The following is a 17111-nucleotide window of genomic DNA, read 5'->3' as shown; positions in this document are numbered from 1 at the left end:
TTTATTTAGAGATGGAGTCCTGCTCTGTTACCCAGGCTAGATTGCAGTGGTGCAATCTTGGCTTACTGCAAGTTCCGTCTCCCTGGTGCAAGCGATTCTTCCGCCTCAGCCTCCTGAGTAGCTGGGATTACAGGTGTTCAGCACCACGCCCCACTAATTTTTTTTTTCTTTTCTTTTTTTTTTTTTGTATTTTAGTAGAGACGGGGTTTTGCCATGTTGGCCAGGCTGGTGTCGAACCCCTGGCCTCAGGTGATCTGCCCGCCTCAGCCTCCCAAAGTGTTGGGATTACAGGCATCAGCCACCATGCCTGGCTGACATTTTTTGCTATTAAAAAAAAAAATAGAGGTAAACAGTTTTCACCAGTCAGTCCCGTGTAGAAACAATAAATCCAAACACCAGTTTCTAGGCCTCTTTGAGTAATTCCTTTTTTTTTTTTTTTTTTTTGAGACGGAGTCCTCGCTGTGTCACCCAGCTGGAGGTGCAGTGGTCCTCCCAGACCTCTTAAAATGAGGGGCAAGGCCTCACCCAAGCCCTGAGATTCGAAGGAGTAATTTATTGAAATAGCTCAAGAAATACTCAAGATATCAAATAATACTCAAGAAATACTCCTTTCGATCTCAGGGCTTGGAGGCTGTGCTCATTTTAAAGGTCTGGGAGCAGTATCTCGTGGATGATGGGGACATCTAGAGACTGTTGGGAAAACTACAGACAGCTGTGATTCTTTAGCAAGCATTACGGTGCTACTCAAGTGTGGTTCCAGAACCCCAGCACTGGCATCACCCAGGAGCTTGATAGAAATGCAGAATCTCAGGCCTCAGACATACTGAATCAAAACCTGCACTTTTAAAGTCTTTCTGTGCAGGGGGCCGTGGCTCATGCCTATAATCCCAGCACTTTGGGAGGCTGAGGCAGGAGGGTCGCTTGAAGCCAGAGTTTGAGACCAGCCTGGGAAACAAGGCTAGATCCCTTGTCTCTCTACCAAAAATAAAAATAAAAAATAAGCTGCATGTGGTGGTGCGTGCCTGTAATCCTAGCTACTTGAGAGGCTGAGGGAGGAGGATCACTTGAGCTCAGGAGTTTGAGACTGCCAATGAGCTATGATTGTGCCATTGTACTCCAGCCTGCAACGGAGCAAGACTGTCAATCCAAAAAAAAAAAAAGCCTAAGGCAAAATTGGCACACAACACCTTTATTGATATCTGAGTATGACCTAGCCTTACAGTAGACATCTTCCCAACCCCGCTGAAGGCAGTCAGAACCATCTGCCTTGGAAACACTCTGGGTCAAAAGCAAGTCTCGGCCTGGCGCGGTGACTCACGCCTATAATCCCAGCACTTTGGGAGGCTGAGGCACTTGAGGTCAAGCATTTGAGACCAATCAGCCTGGCCAATATGGAGAAACCTCGTCTCTACTAAAAATATAAAAATTAGCAGGGCGTGGTGGCACGTGACTGTCGTCCCAGCCACTCGGGGAGGCTGAGGCAGGAGAATTGCTTGAACCTGGGAAGCGGAGGTTGCAGTGAGCTAAGACCACGCCATTGTGCTCCAGCCTGGGTGTTGGAGCGAGATTCGGTCTCAAAAACAACAAAACAAAAGCAAGTCTCCATATTTAAATAACCCTGCATGAGAAACAAACATTACAGGAATGTTTCCCAGCTCATCTATGTTCCTTTAACATCTGTATAGCACTCCAGATGGACTGAGAATGTCCTCAAGAGACAGGGCACACACACATTTCCTAGAACAATGAGAAACCCCTGAAGCGGTATTTCTGGTGACCCAGGTACTGAAAGTACAGGCCCAGAAGGCCCTGTATTCACTGAGCAAATAGTTCTGCATTTCCGGAGTCAGGGGTTCTATACACACCTCTTGTCAAGTCTAGATCAATCTCTACTTTTTCAATGTAGGTCCTGCCTAACCCAACCCCTCCCAATCCCCACCTCCATGATCCTCTCCTGTTTCTTATTCTCACTGCAATTAATTTATCTAATTCCCAAGGGACTTGGTGCCTCGCAAGCAATTTTATTTTTTCTGCCAGGTCTAGACTGCAGGCTCTTTTGAGGGAAAAAGACAGTCACTATCACATCAGTGGTATACCACAGCTCACTGCACAATGGCCCAAAGATCTACTGACAACAGACCAAACATCTCACAAACTGTGATTTAATACCATTATTCCTTGGGGCTTATACCTTACAAAACCCTACCCATGGAAATCCAGTGGTTATGACCATTCCTATTTTACAAAATGAAGGCTGCTAAAAATCAGTCTCATAAGCAAACATACTAGGTAAAATTACCCAGTAACAGAGCCCTGCACTCCCTACTCCCAGCTACCTTTTTCAAGCTCTAATACCAGTTGTTCTGATATGCTTGAGAAGCAAATGAATCCTGAACTCTAGCCTGGAAAAGAATTTGTATGTGGTGAGTCAGTGAGATACACAGACCAGGCTCTACTAGCCTCCCACATGTATTCACACAAAAATGACAAAAACTAGCACAAATATCCTGCAAATAAAACTTTTTTTTTTTTTTTTGGAGAGAGTTTCGCTCGTCGCCCAGGCTGAAGTGCAATGGCACGATCTTGGCTCACTGCAACCTCCGCTTCCCAGGTTCAAGCGATTCTCCCGCCTCAGCCTCTGAGTAGCTGGGATTATGGGAGCTTGCCACCACGCCCAGCTTTTTTTTTTTGAGACTGAGATTCGGTCTCAAAAACAACAAAACAAAAGCAAGTCTCCATATTTAAATAACCCTGCATGAGAAACAAACATTACAGGAATGTTTCCCAGCTCATCTGTTTCACTCTTGTTGCCCCGGCTGGAGTGCAATCGCACAATCTCAGCTCACCGCAACCTCCACTTCCCGGGTTCAAGCAAGTCTCCTGCCTCGGCCTCCCGAGTAGCTGTGATTACAGGCATGCGCCACCATGCCCAGCTAATTCTGTATTTTTAGTAGAGAAGGGGCTTCACCATGTTGGCCAGGCTGGTCTCAAACTCCTGACCTCAGGTGACCCACAGGCCTCAGCCTCCAAAAGTGCTGGGATTAAAGACGTGAGCCACGGCGCCTGGCCCAATGAAAATCTTCAGAGCTTTGTTATCTGGTTGAGGTTTGTGATGCTGGATTCTATTTGAAAAGTTAAAAATCTAGGTGTCCTAAGAAGTACTGTTAGGGCACTGGCCTTCTCTTCCTACCTTTTTTGTAGTATGCTGACAAGTTCTTCAGGATTCATAATCCTTTACCTCTAAGGAAGCTGCAAAAATGGAATTAACTATTAAATATACAAAAAGCACCTAAGAATGATCCCATGAAAAATTTTGGTATAGTTACAATCTAGTATGAACCGTTTGAAGACTGGTGAGGAAATCTGCAGGTCTAATGCACCAGGTACTGTGAAACAATCCCTGTGGAAGTTTAAGTGGTCACAAAAGATGTGATCTTCTTCTGTCCCCTAACAAAACAGGAAGGAAACTGAAATAGGAACCACTGGAAATATCCTGAAGGGAGAAAGAAGAGGAAAAGATCAGACATCATATTTATTAAAATCTTTATTCATTTTCTTTTTTCAGAATTGAAACCCATAGAACACATTAGAAATTTAGATGCATATCTGTCTTGTTTGGTATCTTACCAAGTACAATCTCTGTGCAACAGCTCTGAGAAGAAATCCTTGGCAGATCAAAAGAGAGGGTAGTGGCTCCCACACTTTCCATTTAAGCAAATAAATTAGCTTCCAAGTAAGTTGTTCCCAGTTTCACCCAACATTTTGTGTTTATGAGAAACACCTTAGTTCCTAAAAACCTGTGGTAGTCCAGTACCCAGTCCCTCCTACCTTGTCACCACCCAGACTTGAGGAATTGAAGGGAAAAAAACTGGCCTTCCCCTGTAGAATGAGTTTCCCAAAGACAGGTGTGCCTGGCTCACTAGTAGGCCTGGCCCGTGCTGGCACACTAGAGCTGCTCAGTAGGTATTTGCTGATGAATAGTCTTTATGTTAATTAGGGTCCACTCTCAGAGACTGAGAACCTTTCACTAGCTGCAAGTCCTTCAGCAATTTAAGTCAGTGTTCCCCTTTGTTAAAATAAATATGTTTTTCTTGCTAGAATACATATATGAATATATACATTACATATACCTTTACTCATGTTTCCTGAAGCTCAAACTCACAGGATTAGGCATATAAGATAGCTTACCGACAATGCTGTTTTATCATCATTGAGGTGTGGCCATTTACTGGTCAAAGAATACACGGGTGATGAAGAAGAAAGGCTGAAGAAATATGGCGGATGGAAAGGGAAGGGAAGGCAAAAGCATTTTCTTTTTTTAGAAAAAAAAGATGGATTTCTTTGGAAGACAATGCTGGCTTTGGATGACATTGAAAAATTGCCACGTATAGGATTCATCTTTCCCAAAATAATATGCAATTAATGTACCTGAATTCTTCCATTTCCTTCTTAAATTTCATTTGACATATTAATCCTGAGTGCAAACAGGGGGCAATGCCTTATTAATACATTCTTGAATAATACTCTGAGCAAATCAGATCCTATGAATTTGTTTTACACAGAAAATTATTTACACCTCCCCCAAACCCACAATGCAGCCTCATACTAAAGAAAGTTTTATAACAAAACCTTTATACTCAGATTTATCCATTCAAACTTTAGAATAAACATTTTGTAACAAGTGGGAGGAGGGCAGGAAATGGCCATGAGTTCGGATTTTCCTAGTTTTGTAGTATTAAAATGTCTCCACATCTACCTTTGGATGTTTGGTAGGCATACCTTACAGCTGATCCAAACCCTACAACGACTTGATTATAACATCCTTAGATTCTAATAGAGAAAGTAGGACAGTGTGACAACACTTAAAAATCCACCTCTTTTTTTTTTTTTAAGACAGAGACAATTCTCCTGCCTCAGCCTCCCGAGTAGCTGGGACTACAGGCGTATGCCACCGTGCCCTGCTAATTTTTGCATTTTCAGTAGAGACAGGGTCTCACCATGTTGGTCAGGCTGGTCTCGAACTCCTGGCCTCAGGTGATCTGCCCGACTCGGCCTCCCAAAGTGCTGGAATGACAGGCATGAGCCGCTGCACCCGGCCCCGACCTCTTCTTTCAAACAGTGTTTGAAATTTTAGGGCTTTCTGAATTTTAAAGCTGTAAGTTTATGGTTGGTTTTCTCCAAGATTTGCCTAAACATACTTTTCCAGCTTATTGAAATCCTGACTTAGAACAAAAATTTATATTCTCAGTGCCATGTCACACCACTCTATTAGCTCAATTCTAACTTTATGGATTAGAGTTCTAAATTTTATGGATGAAAATTCTAAATTTATGATCAGAATGCCTTTTAAGATCACGAGTCTGAAAACAGATGCAAATAAAATGAAATGATACATTTTCTGCAAATGCTTTCAAGAAAGGATTGAGACATTTTCTTTCCTGCCTGCTTTTTTCCTTAGCAGAATCTCTGCCTTCAATGTTACGAAGTTCCCAGTTTCAGACTTCTTATTCATTTCAGTGTGGCATACTAAAGGCATCATGTATTTGAAAGACCACAAATCCATAACTTAGTTCAACTAACCTTTACAGGGAGAGCAAAGCTGATATCTCTTTCTATTGTCTCCTCCCAGCTGGCTCCTGGAAGCCTGTGGGTGAGCACTAACCAAGGTATTCTCATACTGAGTTATGAATTTCCCTGGACACACAACAGTGAGTAGCCTTAAAACTGAAATCAGTGCCTCCTTTGGTTAACACGAATTCTGTGTTTTGTGCTAGTCTCTGTCTTCTTAAATTCAATACACCCTTTTTATAACCCAGCCCATTGTTCTCTTCATCTCGAAATGTATATAAAATGTACAAAAGTTTCCTAATTTCATGCCATTTAAAAATAGTTATAGGTTACTCAGTTATCTTTCAGTGCAAGAAAACTGGGCATAAATTCTAAAGCTGTTTTTGAGAGTAGGTGCCTAAAACTAGTTTCCAATGGCTGGCATTAAATGTATTCAACCACACTGTTTAAATATTCGCCTCTGCTTGACAGGAATGAAAAGCTGGAATGCACCTCGGCAAGATGCAGGAGCAAAGCCCATAGCTCTGAGTCCACAGGTGAGCGGGCACATCAGCCCTGTCTTCCTTTGCCCCTGTGTTTTACTGCAACTACTTACATGTTGACATCACTTTGCCAGAACACAAAATGAAAACTGTGCTTTTACAAAACTGAAATTTGAGAGTGCTAACAGGAGAAAGAAGCATAATATAACATCATGGGTTCAGAACTCCAAACAAGACTGAATGATGGAATTAGGATTTGACATAAATCAAAATCTTAAGGCTCTTCCTTTTAACCTCCTCAATTTCAAGGCTCAGAAGGCTTAAAATCTTGGCTGGGTATGGTGGCTCATGCCTGTAATCCCAGTACTTTGCGAGGCTGAGGCAGGTGGATCACCTGAGGCCCGGAGTTTGAGATCAGCCTGGCCAACATGGTGAAACCCTATCTCTACTAAAAATATAAAAATCAGCTGGGCATGGTGGTGGGCGCCTGTAATCCCAGCTACTCTGGAGGCTGAAGCAAGAGAATCGCTTGAACCCAGGAGGTGGAGGTTGCAGTGAGCCGAGATCATGCAACTGCACTCTAGCCTGGGCAACAGAGTGAGTCTTGGTCTCAAAAAAAAAAAAAAAAAAGCGGCGGCAGCTTAAAATCTTTGTTTCCAGTCTTCCACGGCCCCAAACCACAAGATAAGTCCAGCCCCCAGTAAGGTATACACTCTCACCTGTAGGAGTGTCCCTTTCTTAGGAGAAAGGGGCAAAAAGGTTGCTGATCTCTTGGGCTTCAGCAGCTTCAGTGACAAAATACCCTAAAGGCAGAGGTGGAAATTCATTTCAGAAGAGAAATGAGGATGACAGAGACCACAAGCTACCTGTTATTCAAGGTATTATTTCAGTTTGCTTTGTTAATTTGGGAAAGACTGCTTTTGGCAAAAGGGGAAAAAATTAGTCTCCTTACAGAATCATGCTTAGATTGTAATAGCATTTTCTCTAGAGACAACTTTTTGGTTAATTGGGATACAACTATGAGAATGCAGAATTTACTTAGGTGCAAAGACATGTTTGCCTTTTACACATCTTAAGACCCTCAATACAAGGGAACCTGTTTTTCAATTTCAATCATCTGCCCGATTCTGGTTCTACCAGTGGGTCTCTCTCTCTTCTTCCCTCCTCTGAGATCATCAAAACAATACTACCCAATGGTTTAAAAGCCCAAACACCTTTCTGTTTTTGTCCTTCCCTCCAATTCTATCTTAAACATGTATCTCCTCCAACAGAGTGTGCTATTTTGGCTTGATGGAATGCAAGGTTTTATTTGCTGCCACTCTGTAGGACAGTAAGCATTCTGATTTAACTAGTTCTGGTAAAAAAAAAAAAAAGACACAAGAGATTGCAAAGTGTTTCCACAAAATCCACAGGCGTGGAGAAAGGACTGCAAGGTTCAACTCAAAACACACACTCCAGAGCCAATCCCAGTATTCATCTATCCAGATGTCACACCTGTTTGTCCTTTGGCATGGGAATTAAGACTGACCAACTATGATGCCCAGTGCTAAAATGGGCAATTGCCGAGGAGGTCAGAAGGCAATTCAGTAGGAATGTCTCTATGCTCTGAAACTTGTGGTCTTTGCTTTAGTTTCCACTACAGAAAACACCAAAGACATCCAAGGCCACCCTGTCCCCTGTCACCAGACCTTGCTGCTGGCCACTTCCAATCCATCTCATACCATTTGGAATTGATTGTGCTGTTTCTCTATCTTTGTAAAAAGAAGTTTCACTTATTTTGTGTCGAGAATTACAAGTGTGAGAGAGGCATCCTGTCTTCCACCAGTACTGTGTCCACCCCAAACTGGTCGGTGCACTGCTTCACGGTGGCCAGGACACTCAGGAGCCGCTGATCCACGGCGTCCAGATGAGGATCAGAGAGCACTGGGGAGATGGGGTCATGGGCCATGGCAGATTTTAAGGCAGACTTTAGCACACCATTCTTTAGGTAGTTCAGTCTGTTCCAGGTAGAAACCCGAATGCTGGAAGAAAAAGTTATAGAACAAGGTACTTAAAACCTCTCATTATCAAATGGAGTTTGAAAGCCTGCTAGGCAGACAAAAGTAAAAAAAAATTAGGTAAAATACTTTAAATCATTTTTGTTTTAGAATTACCCCTACATAATGAGTAAGCAACATTACTATGTTTTGATATTTTCTGTGTAACTAATCAGAGATATATACGGAGATTTACACACATGTTCACCACAGTGCTGTTTGTAACAGGAAAAATGTTAAACAATCTGAATGTCCAATGATTGGGAAATAGTTAAATTATGGTTCATCCATTGAAAGGAATACCCTGCAGCCGTTAAAAACAATTTTGAAAATTTAGTGGAATGGGAAATGCCTATGGTATGATGCTGGGTGGGGGGAAAAGGTTGGAGGAAAACCCTGTTTCACTTCAAATCTGCAGGAAAACAAAATACACACACATGGATTGGAATGAAGTACACTACAATGTTAACAAGAGGATGCATCCTTAGACGTTAATGGGTACTATAAGCTTCCTTCTTCTTCATGTGTTTCTGAAGTCTAAAACAACTTCTCCTAGGAAAAAATTATTTTAAGGATACCTATCTGCCTTAATTATTTCACCGACTGCTACCGTTTGAATGTCTGTCCCCTCCAAAATATATGTTGAAATTGCCATTGTAATAGTATCAAGGTGGAGTCTTTAAGAGGTCATTAGGCCATGAATGCTCTGCCTTCATGGGTGGAACTAATTAATGTTGCTATGAAAAGGCAAGTTCAAGGCCAGGAGAGGTGGCTCATGCCTGTAATCCCAACACTTTGGGAGGCCGAGGTGGGCCCTGAGATTGGGAGTTCAAGACCAGCCTGGCCAACATGGTAAAACCCCATCTCTACTAAAAATGCAAAAATTAGCTGGGCATGGTGGCATGCGCCTGTAATCCCAGCTACTTGGGAGGCTGAGGCACGAGAATCATTTGAACCTGGGAGGTAGAGGTTGCAGTGAGCTGAGATTGCACCACTGCACTCCAGCCTGGGCAACAGAGTGAGACTCCATCTCAAAAAAAAAAAAAAAAAGGCGAGTTCAGCCCCTTGTTGCCCTCTCTCTTTGCCCTTTTGCCTTCTGCCATGTGACATGACAACGCAGCAAGAAGTCCCTTGTCAGATGCTGGCACCTTGATATTTAACGTTTCAGCCTCCAGAACTGTGAACCAATAAATTTCTGTTCATTATAAATTACCCAGTCTGGCCAGGTATGGTGGCTCATGCCTGTAATCCCAGCACTCTGGGAGGCCCAAGGGGGCAGATCACTTGAGGTCAGGAGTTCGAGACCAGCCTGGGCCACATGGTGAAACCCCATCTCTACTACAAATACAAAAATTACCCAGGCATGGTGGTGAACGCCTGTAATCCCAGCTACTTGGGAGGCTGAGACAAGATAATCACTTGAACCTGGTAGGTGGAGGTTGCAGTGAGCCAAGATCGCGCCACTGCACTCCAGCCTGAGCGACAGAGCAAGACTCCATCTCAAAATAAGATAAAATAAAATAAAACAAATTACCCAGTCTGTGGTATCCTGTTATAGCAGCACAAAACAAACAAAGACACCAACTATAGAGTATCTTTTATTTATCTGAGAAGAAAAGTTCTTAGCCCTCTGTGGGCAAAGTAGGAATTACTAGGTATGCAGAAATGTCTGATTCTGTAAAAGGCAGCCTGTTGTGCAACAATTTAAAAGCTAAGGAAGACTGTTGCATAAAGCATGCATGGAAGGGGCAAACAGGCACAGACGGAGTACAGTTATTTTTTATTCTGAAATATATTACAAATGCCCAGAGTATCAGAGCTTCCTCTGTGACTAAGTTATCACATTATTTCCTCTCAGCTCCAAATTCACTCTTCAAAATATGCTCTGCTGGCCAGGCACAGTGGCTCACGCCTGTAATCCCAACACTTTGGGAGGCCATGGTGGGCAGATCACTTGAGGTCAGGAGTTCCAGACCAGCCCCACCAACATGGTGAAACCCCATCTCTAAAAATACAAAAAATTAGCTGGGCATGGTGGCAGGTGCCTGTAATCCCAGCTACTCAGGAGGCTGAGGCAGGAGAATCACTCGAACCCAGGAGACGGAGACTGCAGTGAGCCGAGATCGTGCCACTGCACTCCAGCCCGGGCGACAGAGCGAGACTCCATCTCAAAAAACCAAACCAAACCAAACCAAACCAAAATGTGCTCTGCTACAACGGGTGGGATTAATTTAAGCATCTTTCCCCTAAAGCTTTCTCACTAGAGGGCGCTAGGGGGACACTGCAGGGGGAAGGGGCTCTCCAAATGCTTTTGTGGGTCGATGGTGGTGCTGGGGAGGCACAGAGGTCATCCAGTGAAGCCCTGTCTAGCCACATTCCCAGAAAGTGTGGGTCCTTGGTGACCTCAAGCCTTAGCCTGGCCTGGGAATAACTCTCCTGAGGCCCTCTCAACATGGAAACCAGAGATTTGAAGGCCATCTGCTCACCCCGGCCCCAATTCCCTCTGAAGGCCCACATGTGTGCCTCACCTGCAGCACAGAAGGTTCCTACTGGATTCTCTCTCTCCCTCTCCATGTCATGACACCAGCTATGGCTTGAATGTACACCCAGCCTGCACTCTGGAGAATTGCTTCTGGCTTGTTCAGCACCTGCAAACTAGTAAACTTCTCTGCTATCTGGTGGGTTGAGCTAAACCTTCTCCACTGAAGTCCAAACTCCAGTCATTGGGAGGGGATCCCCTTCCAAGTTTGTTCTTCCTTGGGCACTCTCCCTCAGCCCTAGTTTTCTTTTATAGTCACTCCTGTTATTGGAATTTAATAATTCTTTAGGCTGGGCGCGGTGGCTCAAGCCTGTAATCCCAGCACTTTGGGAGGCCAAGACGGGTGGATCACGAGGTCAGGAGCTCGAGACCATCCTGGCCTACACGGTGAAACCCCGTCTCTACTAAAAAATACAAAAAACTAGCCGGGCGAGATGGCGGGCGCCTGTAGTCCCAGCTACTCGGGAGGCTGAGGCAGGAGAATGGCGTAAACCCAGGAGGCGGAGCTTGCAGTGAGCCGAGATCGCGCCACTGCACTCCAGCCTGGGCGACAGAGCGAGACTCCATCTCAAAAAAAATTAAAAATAATAATAATAATAATTCTTTATATTGGGTTGGGCTCAGTGGCTCACGCCTGTAATGCCAGCACTTTGGGAGGCCGAGGCGGGCAGAGCACAAGGTCAGGAGTTCTAGACCAGCCTGGCCAACATGGCGAAACCCCGTCTCTACTAAAAATACAAAAATTAGCCAGGTGCGGTGACAGGTGCCTGTAATCCCAGCTACTTGGGAGGCTGACTCAGGAGAATCGCTTGAACACGGGAGGTGGAGGTTGCAGTGAGCCGAGATCGCTCCACTGTACTCCAGCCTGGGTGACAGAGCAAGACTCCGTCTCCAAAAAAAAAAAAAAAAAACAAAAACCTTTATATTAAACACCTCTGTTTAACACACTGTGTCTTTGCTATCTCCTGATTGAACCAGACTGATAAAACTACTACCACAAAAACATCTTCAAAGACAAATGCACAAATCTTTTTTTTTTTTTTTTTTTGAGACAGATTCTCGCTCTGTCGCCTGGGCTGGAGTGCAGTGGCCGGATCTCAGCTCACTGCAAGCTCCACCTCCCGGGTTTACGCCATTCTCCTGCCTCAGCCTCCCCAGTAGCTGGGACTACAGGCGCCTGCCACCTCGCTCGGCTGGTTTTTTGTATTTTTTAGTAGAGACGAGGTTTCACCATGTTAGCCAGGATGGTCTCGATCTCCTGACCTCGTGATCTGCCCGTCTCGGCCTCCCAAAGTGCTGGGATTACAGGCTTGAGCCACCGTGCCCGGCCTGACAAACGCACAATTCTTGATTGTATATATCACTACTTCCCATCATTAATAAAGACAACTAAGGACTGCCTGGGTAAACTGTTACTTTCTACAGAATTTTGTTGTTATTTAAAAAAAGAAAGAAGAGAAAGAGACTAGTTGCTAGGGCAGTCTTATGTGATACGATGTTGCTGGGAGCTGACCAGTATTAAGTGGTACTTTTGAACTTGCTTTTCTGTGAAGTTAAGCAAGGTGAATCCCGGCTGATTCTTGATGTGCATGCTCTAAAATTACACCAGGATGGTCGGGCGCGGTGGCTCACACACCTGTAATCCTAGCACTCTGGAAGGCTGAGGCAGGTGGATCACTTGAGGTCAGTAGTTCCAGATCAGCCTGGCCAACATAGTGAAACCCATCTCTACTGCAAATACAAAAATTAGCTGGGTTTGGTGGCAGGCGCCTGTAGTCCCAGCTACTCGGGAGGCTGAGGCACAAGAATTGCTTGAACCCGAGAGGCAGAGGTTGCTGTAAGCTGAGATTGCACCACCGCACTCCCACCTGGGTGACAGACGCAGACGCTGTCTCAAATTAAAAAAAAATAATAATAATAAAATAAAATAATTTCAGGAATGATGAAAAGAAGCTTCTTAGACTTTAGCTCATTTTTTTTTTTTTTTTTTTTTTTGAGGATGGGAGTCTCGCTCTGTACCTAGGTGGAGTGCAGTGGCGCGATCTCAGCTCACTGCAAGCTCCGCCTCCCGGTTCCCGCCATTCTCCTGCTCAGCCTCCCTATAGCTGGGACTACAGTGCGGCCCGCCATCCTCGCCCGGCTAGTTTTTTATATTTTTTAGTAGAGCAGGTTCCCGGTAGACCCAGGATGTCCGATCTCCGACCTCGTGATTCACCTGTCTCTGGCCTCCCAAATGCTGGGATTACAGCTGAGCCACCGCACCCGGCTAGCTCATTTTCTTGACTCATTTTTCAATTTCTCTGTTCCCAGTTTTTTTAAAAAACCAATTACTATTTATTTTCTATTTTTTTGAGACAGAGTCTCACTCAGTCGCCCAGACTGGAGTGCAATGGCATAATCTCGGCTCACTGCAACCTCCGCCTCCCAGGTTCAAGCAATTCTCCTGTCTCAGCCTCCTAAGTAGCTGGAATACTAGTGCCTGCCACCATGCCCGGCTCATTTTTGTATTTTTATTAGAGATGGGGTTTCACCATGTTGGCCAGGCTGGTCTCGAACTCCTGACCTCAGGTGATCCACTCACCTCGGCCTCCCAAATTCCTGGGATTACAGGAGTGAGTCACTGTGCCTGGCCAAAATCAATTATTATCTATGGAAAAAGTTACTTTTGGTTTAGTTAATTTCAAACTGAAATATGCGAACCCCAGGTGGTATGTGATGGGTGAGTGAGAGGACTTGAAACCACAAGGTAACCAGGTGTAGTAACCAGGGATACAGATTTTACTCAGTTTTTTTTTTTTTTTTTTTTTGGCGGTGGGGTGGGGAGTATGGGTGATTATATTCTGCTATTAAACCAAACATAGACATGTATTACTGAATACATACACTCTTCTATTCATATAAAATTTGAGATGAATTCTGAGCTGTGGGTTATCTGCCTTCACTTTTCCCTGATACCCCATTTCAGGATCTCCAGAGGTTCTAGGTTGGAGAAGTATGAAAAGCATGGCTCAGGTATCAGAAAGTCTGAGGGCCAAGAAAATGGATGTACTGTTACCTGAGCCTGGAAAGGAAGGCAATGCAGGCACATGTATTTGCTATGCACAACTTACATGCAACACTGATAGAGAGGGGCAAGAATGCTTCTTTCATCCAGCGAGGGGTTCCCAAAGCTGAAAATTAAATTAAAACTTAGTGAATTCGGTGGAAGTACCATTGTTTTCTTAGCATCAAAGCAATGGCAAATTCTATATGAAACTCAAATGTGATCCTAGATAATTTCATGCTCCAGCAGCTCAAATCACTTAAATTGAAAACAAGCGGGGCATGACCAAATTAAACACAGGATCCCTAACAGCCTGTACTAAAATATCTAACAAATATACTCATTTACAAGGGACCTTTTCCTGCCAAGATATTAGAAGGTACTGGAGCATAATTATGGTAAACACAGTGTGGAGTTCACAGACCAACAGGAGAACTTGAAGACCCCTAAGCCTGCAAAGGTTTTAAGGACCAGAGAGAGAAATAAAGGCCATTTATATTAGATTCCCACAAATAAGCAGATGACCACTACTTGTAAAAAGAAGTCACACTTGTTCTACTCCCAAATTACCAATATCCTATTCCCTACAAGTAAGTATATGTACCAATTCAAATTGGAAAAACTGTTCACAGAGGCTGAGGAAACTGATTCACAGCAGATGCAAAAATTACCTTAGCAGCAATTCAGAGTTAGAAAAGGAGAACTGATTCTAGAAAACTGTCAACCTTTCCCTCTTTCCAGAGGTTCACCTTAATAGCTGGAGTCTGGTAGTTCTTAGTACAGTGTAGGTCCTCCAGTAATTCAAGGCAAAGGCAACTGCTATTGTCTGAATGTTTGTGTCCCCCTCAAATTCGTAATCCCTGGTGCAACAGTCCAACAGTATTAAGAGGTAGGGCCTTTGGGAGATGATTAAGCCATGAGGGAAGAGCCCACATCAACGGGATTAGTGCCCTTAGAGATGAGGTCAGAGGGAGCGTGTTCACCTCTTCTGCCATATGAGGACACATAGAAGGCACCATCTGAGGAACAGGCCCTCACCAGACACTGAATCTGCTGGCACCTTCATCTTAGAGTTCTCAGCCTCTGAAACTGTTAAGCAATACATTTCCAATGCTTATGAATTACCCAGTCTAAGGGATTTTGTATAGCAGCCTGAATGGACAAAGCAACTATTTTGATACACACCAAATATCAAATATCATGTGTATCACAGGATGAGTGCCATGTGCTTTGCTGTAATGGGGTAGAGGGAGAGGCAGTGTTTGCTGGTCTTTCATTTTCTGTGGTCGTCACCATCTTTCACGAAGCACGAGGCGCCTGGTGTTCAGTATAAGATGGTGGCATCATTAGCAAATGCTGCCCAAGCACTCTGCTGAGGAGCCATGTCTTAGCTTATTTCTAACAACCAATGTTAACAGTAGTGACCTAGGGCCTGGAAAATTCTGCACTCCAAGGAAGCATTCTATTTAGTAAATATTTATTAAATGCAACTAAAAGGGTGGCACTACACCTATAATCCCAGCACTTTGAGAAGCCGAGGCAAGCGGAGCACTTGAGGTCAGGAGTTCAAGACCAGCCTAGCCAACATGGTGAAACCCCGTCTCTACTAAAAATACAAAATTAGCGGGTGCCTGTAGTCCCAGATACTCATGAGACTGAGGCTGGAGAATCGCTTGAACCCGGGAGGCAGAGGTTGCAGTGAGCTGAGATTGTGCCACTGCACTCCAGCCTGGGCAACAGAGCAAGATTCCATCTTAAAAAAATTTTTTTTAAGAAGTGTGGCACTAAACTGGCCACCATGGAGAATGCAGAATATGAAATGGAAATACAATGTGCTCTCCAAATAGCTCAGGCCTAAAAAAATGACATTCTATTTATTCAAAATGAATAAACTTTTCTTATTCAAGATAAAAGTAACTTGTCGTTACATATAAAATCCACACTAGGCAACAGCTCTTCTTCCCATGATAGCAAAAGTATGGGCCTAGACTAACATAAAAATAGCAAAACATCCTATCAAATAAATTAATTTTTTAATTGCAGGAACCTTTGGATAGAATAAATTTAATAACAAATTCCACACTCTATTACATCTGTATCTCTCAAGTTTCTAAACACCAAATATCATAGCCAAGAAAGAATGATGTAGGTAGTAACAAACGAATGACCCTGGTTTCCAGTTGTCTGAGAAGAGGCTCATAGAGTCTTATACTCCTTGGAAAGAATTGCTTTTCCATTTTTTGAAGTACTGAGATCCCTGAGAGTAGAGAGAATGACAGGTACCAATAGCAAAGACTCCAAGTGGAAAAAAGAAGGACACCACCTATCAATTATATTCTAGATGTTCTCCAGGATGCTCTAGAAAATGCCCTTCTTTCATACACAGAAACCCCTCCCTGACAAGGACAGTCCTGCTGGTCTCACCTTTTGGCATTATCAAGAAGGATGAGCATACTAGCGCCTTCATCATCTTGAAAGCTCTCATAGTGATGGCGGTCAGCATTGCCAATCAGGTAATCAAAGACAGCTGTGTCAATGATGTCCAAGAGGCGCGGGCCAGAGTCATAAGGGGATGTTTTCTTCACAGCATCACAGTAGCTCTCATCATACTCCCACCTGGAGACAAGCAGCATCACCAGCACTGAGTGTCAACACTGTACCTGGCACTGTTGCATACAAAGAGAAGACAAAGTTCCTACCTACTGGGTTTGCCCCTGACTCCACAGTTCTTTTTACTCTTGGACAGAAGTGCTGGTTCCTTTAAAGAACTGGCACCTGGCTAGGCACAGGGGAGAATTAAGTAATGGCTCATAGGAGCATTTACCTGGCCAATTTGCCTTCTCGGTAAGTCCTGCCCCATGGGTGACGGTGTTTCTGCAGAGGCCACACATCTGGAAGCCAAAGTGTGACAGATCCCTCCATTGTGTCTCCATCAGCACAAGCTGGTTCTGTTTCTCGGCAGTAATAGCACTTCCCATAAAAACAAGTATTGTTTCCTACAGGACAGAAAGGAGCCAAATACACTTAAGGAAATAATGAAGACTCCAAATTCTCTCCCAAATAACGCAGAACAGAGTAGCTAAGTAAATAGGTATGGTGAAAACAAGACCCTGAGTTTACTATATTTCAAACATTTATTTTCCTGGATAGGTAATAAAAAAGCACACAGTATAAAAAAAAAAATTCAAAAAGTACAAAAGGATATATACCCAAAAGCAAGTTGCCCTTGCCTCCTGTATCCTTTCTACCCAGTCTCTCTCTCTGGCATCAACTACCATCACCAGTATCCTTCAAATTCACTTTTTGTTTTGTTTTGTTTTTGTTGTTCTTGTTTTGAGACAGGGTCTGGCTTTGTCATCCAAGCTGGAGTGCAGTGGCGTGATCTCAGCTCATTGCAACCTCTGCCTCTGGGGCTCAAGACATCCTTCCATCTCAGCCTCCTG

At 43.9% G+C, this 17111-nt stretch overlaps 1 protein-coding gene across 2 annotated transcripts in view; it reads right to left on the bottom strand.

The window, feature by feature from the left end:
• Window positions 1-3528: 3528 nt before the first annotated feature.
• Window positions 3529-17111, bottom strand: part of FAM20B (FAM20B glycosaminoglycan xylosylkinase) — a 53692-nt gene continuing 40109 nt past the window's right edge. For both annotated transcript variants that reach the window (XM_017891671.1, XM_017891672.1), the window contains exons 5-8: window positions 16493-16664; window positions 16093-16284; window positions 13736-13795; window positions 3529-8071 (exon numbers count right to left, since the gene is read on the bottom strand). In XM_017891671.1, the coding sequence (XP_017747160.1) occupies window positions 7840-8071; window positions 13736-13795; window positions 16093-16284; window positions 16493-16664 (656 nt within the window). In that variant the 3' untranslated portion in view covers window positions 3529-7839. The remainder of the gene's footprint in view (window positions 8072-13735; window positions 13796-16092; window positions 16285-16492; window positions 16665-17111) is intronic.

The sequence above is a fragment of the Rhinopithecus bieti genome, unplaced genomic scaffold (genome assembly GCF_001698545.2).
Source record: "Rhinopithecus bieti isolate Rb0 unplaced genomic scaffold, ASM169854v2 scaffold_20101, whole genome shotgun sequence".
Taxonomy (NCBI): Eukaryota; Metazoa; Chordata; class Mammalia; order Primates; family Cercopithecidae; genus Rhinopithecus; species Rhinopithecus bieti.
The sequence above is the reverse complement of the archived record's forward strand: the minus strand, read 5'-3'. Positions and strand labels throughout refer to the sequence as shown.